The sequence below is a fragment of the Dendrobates tinctorius genome, unplaced genomic scaffold, assembly GCF_039654945.1.
Source record: "Dendrobates tinctorius isolate UK_male_01 unplaced genomic scaffold, ASM3965494v1 ptg000136l, whole genome shotgun sequence".
Taxonomy (NCBI): domain Eukaryota; kingdom Metazoa; phylum Chordata; class Amphibia; order Anura; family Dendrobatidae; genus Dendrobates; species Dendrobates tinctorius.
In genome coordinates, this window is record NW_027361804.1 from 3,240,888 (window position 1) to 3,249,837 (window position 8,950).

Consider the following 8,950-nt stretch of genomic DNA (forward strand, 5'->3'; position numbering starts at 1 on the left):
TTTCCTCTCCGGTGTTTCTGGGGTTCTCGTGCCGGCACCAGTTTTATTTTGCCTGCTTATCGGTTGTTACTGTCGTGGTTTTTCTTCACCTTCTGGTGACGGGCCGGCGTCCAGCCTCCCACGATAATTAGGCTTTATTAAGTCTTTAGCTGGAACTAAGGACCATGAGCCTGATTTGCTGTTGGAAAAAAGTTGCTAAAGTTGACAGCTGCTTCATTCAAAGTGGGCAGAACCTGGTGAAAGTTTCAGGGTTATTGTCACATATTTGCCTTGATTTCTGCTGCACGGAGAGCCAGAGACCTGACTGCGGCTGTAGACTATTCCCGGTGGGACGAGCCAGGCTTCATAAATTCCTACTTTTGCTGAATATTTTTCACCATTTTCCAGATCTCTGACTGCGGTCAGCGCACAGAAACGTCATTTTTTTTTTTCTCTTACATCTTTGTCCTAAAACGTCTGTCTGAGATTCCATTGTTGCTCCTCCGCCGCTCGCTGCTGCTGACCTCTACTGCCGTCCCGTCCACCTGAAGGTTGGGTTTCAGTTGTGGTTTCCACAGTGACTATTGACACCCGCTCTGCTTTAGGTCTGATACGACCTTCGGGCCTTGTATGTTTTGACCACAGGAAATTTCCTTCCCAAATACAAGAGCTTCCTGGAGAGAAGAGAGGGTGAATGTCGGGGTGGGATTATGGGGAAGGGGGATTAAAATGTTTAAATGCACCAGTTGTATTTAAAAATACAGATCTTTCCAATTTTTATACTTCTTTCAAATTTTTACTTTTTTTTCTTTTTAAAATTGCTACCATATTTTTTGGTTCTTGCTGTGCCATCTAGTGGTCATTTATCCCTTTCAGTGCCCTCTAGTGAGCATGTGTCTCGTTGGTGCCATCTAGTGGTCATGTGTTCCCTTGGTCGTCATTTGTCCCTTTTATTGCCCTCTAGTGGTCATGTCCCTCTGGTGAAATCTAGTGGTCATGTGTCCCCTTGGTGCCACCCTGGGGTCATTTGTCCTCTTGGGGCTCTCTGATAGGCATGTGTCCCCCTCGGTGCCATCTAGCGGTCATGTGTCCCCCTCAGTGCCCTTTAGTGATCATGTGTCCCATTGGTGCCCTCTAGTGGTCATGTCCCTTTGGTGCAGTCTAGTGGTCATTTGTCCCCGTCATGCCATTTAGTGGTCATCTATCCCCTCGATGCTTTCTGGTAGACATGTGTTCCCCTCGGTGCCCTCTAGTGGTCATGTGGGCCCCCCCTTTGCCCTCTAGATGTCGTGTGCCCTCTAGTGGTCATGTGACCTCTTGGTGCCCTCTAGTGGTCATGAGTCACCTTGGTTCTCTCTTGTGGTCATGTGTCCCCTTGCGCCCATCTAGTGGCTGTGTTCTTCCTTGGTGCCCTCTAGTGATAATGTATACCTTGGTTCTGTCTAGTGGTCATGTGTCCCATCTGTGCCCTCTAGTGGTCGTGTGTCCCTTTGGTTTCCTCTAGTGGTCATGTGTCCCCCTCGGGGCCCTCTAGTGGTCATGTGTCCCCCTCGGGGCCCACTAGTGGTCATGTGTCCCCGTCGGGGCCCACTAGTGGTCATGTGTCCCCCTCGGGCCCCTCTAGTGGTCATGTGTCCCGTTGGTTCTGTCTAGTGGTCATGTGTCCCCTTGCCGCCATCTAGTGGTCATGTGACTATGATGAACCAAAGTGCAGTATTTGGGATACTGTAATGGCTCTGCTCTCTCTTCTCCAGGTCTCCCGCCGTCTTTTTGGTCCCGGGAGGACGTGTCTCAGTGGCTGCGCTGGGCTGAAGGCGAATTCTCTCTGCATCCCATAGAGAGTAATACATTTGAGATGAATGGTAAAGCCCTCCTGCTCCTCACCAAGGAGGATTTCCGCTACCGCTGCCCCCACTCAGGTGAGTGGTTGGACGTTTATTCTAAGGGTGAGTGCACACAGTGCGGATTGAGCTGCGTTTTTGTCCACGCGGATTTGCAGGTAATGTGGCCAGCGGTTTTCCCCTGCAGTTTGACACCTGGACAATGGAACAGGTGTCAAACCGCTGCGGAATCCACAGAAAGAATTGACATGCTGCGGATTTAAAACCGCAGCAAAGCCACGCAAAAGAATCTGCAGCATGTGCACAGCGGTTTTGAAATCCCATTGGCTAACATGGTACTGTACATTGCTTGCGGATCTGCAACGTGTGCACATACCCTTAAGGTTAAAAACGCGGCGCGCACCCTGCCACCATGGACATCCCCCAGTTTTCTTAGACTCTGGAAGCCAGGAAAGCTGGCGTATGTGAGCCGTAATGTCGGCAATATTCGCAGTCACCCAGCTTTTCCAGAAGCAGAGCATGGTCCAGGGCCTTGTATTTACAGTAGATTTCCTTCTTGGCAGTGGCGCCCTCTAGAGTTGTTGGGTGGAACTGCTCTAAGGTGGCGAGTTACGCGTTTCTGTTCCTCAGGTGACGTCTTGTACGAGGTTCTGCAGCACATCCTGCGACAGAGGAAACCGCGGCCGCTGCCCCCGTCTGTGTTTCACACTGGAAATTCTCTCCACAATCACACCGATATCATTCTCCCCCAGAACCACCATGACGGTAAGTGCAGTTCTAGCTTTCCGTTCATGAACCAGGAGACTCAGGATGAGTAGGGTCATGTTTGATTGATTTTTGGCTTTTTTTTCTTCAGATCAAATTAATCACCGACCTCCCCCCAGAACGCCCTCTGATATCCACCCGCAGAACACCCCCACAATAGAGCTGCGCCATCGATCCTTCTCACCCCTCGCGTCCAACCATCACCCGTCTCCGGATCCTGAGCCTCGCCCGCTGCGCTCACCACTCGACAGCAGCCTCCGTCGCCCGTCCCCCGCCGATCGCCTCCACCGACTGCAAAGTGAAAGCAACCACCTCAATCAGGACGCCTACCCGTTGTCTGTGTCTCCAGCCGAAACCAACCACTGTCCCAACGATACCCTGCCCAAAGCCAGCAGCCCGCGGCAGGAGAACCCGCGGCAGGAGAACCTGCGGCAGGAGAACCCGCGGGTCATCCAGCTCATGCCAAGCCCCATCATGCACCCGCTGCTGCTCAACACGCGGCATCCTGTGGAATTCAAGCAGCCGAGGATGGGAGCGGACGATGGGCAGCAGCGCGAGACCAAACCCATGAACTTATCTCACCGCGAGGAGATGGCGTACATGAACCACGTCATGGTGTCCATCTCGCCCCCTGAGGAACAGACGATACCCATGGGTAGGATAGCGGGTGAGATGACGGCATATATATACACATACGGGGCTGCAGTGATAAGCAATCGTCCATAGTCTACAGTGACTGGCATATAGGGGTAACATGGCTGCTTTGCCACGTGTGGGGTGTTGCTGTAGACAGTGGGGTGCACGCAGGGTATAGCGGGTTACTAGCCCATGACCCCACTATAAGGGGCACCTCTGATTCTGTATCTCTCGCCCTCCAGACTGCCGGCTGCTCTGGGATTACGTGTATCAGCTCTTGTCCGACATCAGATACGAGAACTTCATCCGCTGGGAAGATAAGGAGTCGATGGTCTTCCGAATCATGGACCCCAATGGTTTGGCGCGACTGTGGGGCAACCACAAAGTGAGTTTCTCAGATTTTCTCCTGCTGACTTCTCCCCTCCCCCTCCACACGCTAAATCACCTATCACCTCAATAAACAGAACAGAACGAACATGACCTACGAGAAGATGTCACGTGCGCTCCGCCATTACTACAAGCTCAACATCATCCGCAAGGAACCCGGACAAAGACTACTCTTCAGGTAACGATGCTCCGCCGCACTGTACAGAGGTAGAAAGGCTGATATACAGGGGCGTCAGACACCAGGGTAATATACAGTCTGCAACCAGGGAGCCACAAATATGGCGGCTACTAATTATAGTGGATTACTGTAATATATACCCCTATATACAGGCATATAACTACTATAATACTGCTCCTATATACAAGAAAATAACTACTATAATACTGCTCCCTATATACAAGAATATAACTACTATAATACTGCTCCCTATATACAAGAATATAACTACTATAATACTGCCCCCTATGTACAAGAATATAACTACTATAATACTGCTCCTATATACAAGAATATAACTACTATAATACTGCCCCCTATGTACAAGAATATAACTACTATAATACTGCCCCCTATGTACAAGAATATAACTACTATAATACTGCTCCTATGTACAAGAATATAACTACTATAATACTCCTCCTATGTACAAGAATATAACTACTATAATACTGCTTCCTATATACAAGAATATAACTACTATAATACTGCCTCCTATATACAAGAATATAACTACTATAATACTGCTCCCTATGTACAAGAATATAACTACTATAATACTGCCTCCTATATACAAGAATATAACTACTATAATACTGCCCCTATGTACAAGAATATAACTACTATAATACTGCCTCCTATATACAAGAATATAACTACTATAATACTGCTCCTATATACAAGAATATAACTACTATAATACTGCCTCCTATATACAAGAATATAACTACTATAATACTGCTCCTATATACAAGAATATAACTACTATAATACTGCTCCTATGTACAAGAATATAACTACTATAATACTGCCTCCTATATACAAGAATATAACTACTATAATACTGCTCCTATATACAAGAATATAACTACTATAATACTGCTTCCTATATACAAGAATATAACTACTATAATACTGCCTCCTATATACAAGAATATAACTACTATAATACTGCTTCCTATATACAAGAATATAACTACTATAATACTGCCTCCTATATACAAGAATATAACTACTATAATACTGCTTCCTATATACAAGAATATAACTACTATAATACTGCCTCCTATATACAAGAATATAACTACTATAATACTGCTCCCTATGTACAAGAATATAACTACTATAATACTGCCTCCTATATACAAGAATATAACTACTATAATACTGCTCCTATATACAAGAATATAACTACTATAATACTGCTCCTATATACAAGAATATAACTACTATAATACTGCTTCCTATATACAAGAATATAACTACTATAATACTGCCTCCTATATACAAGAATATAACTACTATAATACTGCCTCCTATATACAAGAATATAACTACTATAATACTGCTCCCTATGTACAAGAATATAACTACTATAATACTGCTCCTATATACAAGAATATAACTACTATAATACTGCTCCTATATACAAGAATATAACTACTATAATACTGCTTCCTATATACAAGAATATAACTACTATAATACTGCCTCCTATGTATATGAATATAACTACTATAATACTGCCTCCTATGTACAAGAATATAACTACTATAATACTGCCCCCTATGTACAAGAATATAACTACTATAATACTGCTCCTATGTACAAGAATATAACTACTATAATACTGCCCCCTATGTATATGAATATAACTACTATAATACTGCCTCCTATGTACAAGAATATAACTACTATAATACTGCCCCCTATGTACAAGAATATAACTACTATAATACTGCTCCTATGTACAAGAATATAACTACTATAATACTGCCCCCTATGTATATGAATATAACTACTATAATACTGCCTCCTATGTACAAGAATATAACTACTATAATACTGCTCCTATGTACAAGAATATAACTACTATAATACTGCTCCTATGTACAAGAATATAACTACTATAATACTGCCTCCTATGTATATGAATATAACTACTATAATACTGCCTCCTATGTACAAGAATATAACTACTATAATACTGCCCCCTATGTACAAGAATATAACTACTATAATACTGCTCCTATGTACAAGAATATAACTACTATAATACTGCTTCCTATATACAAGAATATAACTACTATAATACTGCCTCCTATGTATATGAATATAACTACTATAATACTGCCTCCTATGTACAAGAATATAACTACTATAATACTGCCCCTATGTACAAGAATATAACTACTATAATACTGCTCCTATGTATATGAATATAACTACTATAATACTGCCTCCTATGTACAAGAATATAACTACTATAATACTGCCCCCTATGTACAAGAATATAACTACTATAATACTGCTCCTATGTATATGAATATAACTACTATAATACTGCCTCCTATGTACAAGAATATAACTACTATAATACTGCCCCCTATGTACAAGAATATAACTACTATAATACTGCCCCCTATGTACAAGAATATAACTACTATAATACTGCCCCTATGTACAAGAATATAACTACTATAATACTGCTCCTATGTATATGAATATAACTACTATAATACTGCCTCCTATGTACAAGAATATAACTACTATAATACTGCCCCCTATGTACAAGAATATAACTACTATAATACTGCTCCTATGTACAAGAATATAACTACTATAATACTGCCCCCTATGTATATGAATATAACTACTATAATACTGCTTCCTATATACAAGAATATAACTACTATAATACTGGTATAATGCTGTGTTGTATACTTCTACATCAACTGTGTATAAACCTTCTCCTCGTTCTTAGGTTCATGAAGACGCCGGATGAGATAATGAGCGGCAGTAGGACGGACCGCCTGGAACATCTGGAGTCTCAGGAGCTGGATGAGCAGATGTTTCAGGAGGACGATTGCTGATCTGTGATCTTGTGGGTTGCGATGTCTTTAGTTCTTATATCGCATGGACTGGAGTAGTAACTTCTTGCAGCAGCTGGACTCGGCACTTTGCCCCCGCACCTCTTATCATGGATGTTCATGGTTAACCTTGGGAGCGAATTGGCGTAATACAGCCGCATACCGGTACTGTGCGGGCGGCATTGTGTGCGGCGCCTTCACCAAGACTAGTGAATGGTTTTTTATTAATGCCGGACTCGTATTTTTGGAAGTTTTTGCACTGGAGAAAGACGCCGCGGACGGTGCACTGGGACTCTCATGGTCCTCGTGGCTCTGGGACAAAACTTTCTTCAATCTTTTGTAAAATTTGTAAATTGCACTAACATCATTTTATCTACGCTCGGGTTTTACTTCACGCTCTGTACTGGTGATGTCACATGGATGATCTCATCAGCACCTTCCCAGTGACATCATCGCTCCACGGCTGCACGCGCAGCATCACTTCCTGTTTGCACTCGGACACTTCCTGGCAGCAGTTTGACCCAATGGCGTCTGTTGTTTTATTTTAAGTAAAAAAAAAAAACTTTAAAGCATCAGAAGTGCGGGTGGATAATTGGCAAAGAAGGGGTTTATTTTTTTGTTTTTTTCATTTTCCATATTTTTTATTTTCCTTGATAGATTTTTTTTTCAAGCAGTTGATTTGTGGTTTATAGAAAAATATGAGACCTGATTCCTGGGGCCACTAAATCAAAAGTGCAAAATCCATCATTGTGTGAGTGTGGTTTGTGCCGCCTATCCATCACCGGAGATCAGCGGTGACATCACTGAGCATGCCTCCTATCCATCACCGGAGATCAGCGGTGACATCACTGAGAATGCCTCCTATCCATCACCAGAGATCAGCGGTGACATCACTGAGAATGCCTCTTATCCATCACCAGAGATCAGCGGTGACATCACTGAGAATGCCTCCTATCCATCACCGGAGATCAGCGGTGACATCACTGAGAATGTCTCCTATCCATCACTAGAGATCAGCGGTGACATCACTGAGAATGCCTCCTATCCATCACCAGAGATCAGAGGTGACATCACTGAGAATGTCTCCTATCCATCACTAGAGATCAGCGGTGACATCACTGAGAATGTCTCCTATCCATCACCAGAGATCAGCGGTGACATCACTGAGAATGCCTCCTATCCATCACCAGAGATCAGCGGTGACATCACTGAGAATGCCTCCTATCCATCACCGGAGATCAGCGGTGACATCACTGAGAATGCCTCCTATCCATCACCGGAGATCAGCGGTGACATCACTGAGAATGCCTCCTATCCATCACCGGAGATCAGCGGTGACATCACTGAGAATGCCTCCTATCCATCACTAGAGATCAGCGGTGACATCACTGAGAATGCCTCCTATCCATCACTAGAGATCAGCGGTGACATCACTGAGAATGTCTCCTATCCATCACTAGAGATCAGAGGTGACATCACTGAGAATGCCTCCTATCCATCACTAGAGATCAGCGGTGACATCACTGAGAATGCCTCCTATCCATCACCGGAGATCAGCGGTGACATCACTGAGAATGTCTCCTATCCATCACTAGAGATCAGCGGTGACATCACTGAGAATGCCTCCTATCCATCACTAGAGATCAGCGGTGACATCACTGAGAATGCCTCCTATCCATCACCGGAGATCAGCGGTGCCATCACTGAGAATGACTCCTATCCATCACCGGAGATCAGCGGTGACATCACTGAGAATGCCTCCTATCCATCACCAGAGATCAGTGGTGACATCACTGAGAATGCCTCCTATCCATCACTAGAGATCAGAGGTGACATCACTGAGAATGCCTCCTATCCATCACTGGAGATCAGCGGTGACATCACTGAGAATGCCGCCTATCCATCACCGGAGATCAGCGGTGACATCACTGAGAAGGCCTCCTATCCATCACCGGAGATCAGCGGTGACATCACTGAAAATGCCTCCTATCCATCACTAGAGATCAGAGGTGACATCACTGAGAATGCCTCCTATGCATCACTAGAGATCAACGGTGACATCACTGAGAATGCCTCCTATCCATCACTAGAGATGAGCGGTGACATCACTGAGAGTGCCTCCTATCCATCACTAGAGATCAGTGGTGCATCACTGAGAGTGCCTCCTATCCATCACTAGAGATCAGAGGTGACATCACTGAGTGCCTCCTATCCATCACTAGAGATCAGAGGTGACATCACTGAGAATGCCTCCT

General features: G+C 44.2%; 1 protein-coding gene across 1 annotated transcript in view; it reads left to right on the forward strand.

Annotated features, from left to right (window-relative positions):
* ETV6 (ETS variant transcription factor 6) overlaps positions 1–7,439 on the forward strand; it is a 28,398-nt gene extending 20,959 nt beyond the window's left edge. Inside the window, exons 3-8 of the mRNA XM_073544058.1 lie at positions 1,734–1,898; positions 2,451–2,585; positions 2,677–3,252; positions 3,464–3,606; positions 3,686–3,786; positions 6,590–7,439. Coding sequence (XP_073400159.1) covers positions 1,734–1,898; positions 2,451–2,585; positions 2,677–3,252; positions 3,464–3,606; positions 3,686–3,786; positions 6,590–6,698 — 1,229 coding nt within the window. The 3' untranslated portion in view covers positions 6,699–7,439. The remainder of the gene's footprint in view (positions 1–1,733; positions 1,899–2,450; positions 2,586–2,676; positions 3,253–3,463; positions 3,607–3,685; positions 3,787–6,589) is intronic.
* The last annotated feature ends 1,511 nt before the right edge of the window (positions 7,440–8,950 follow it).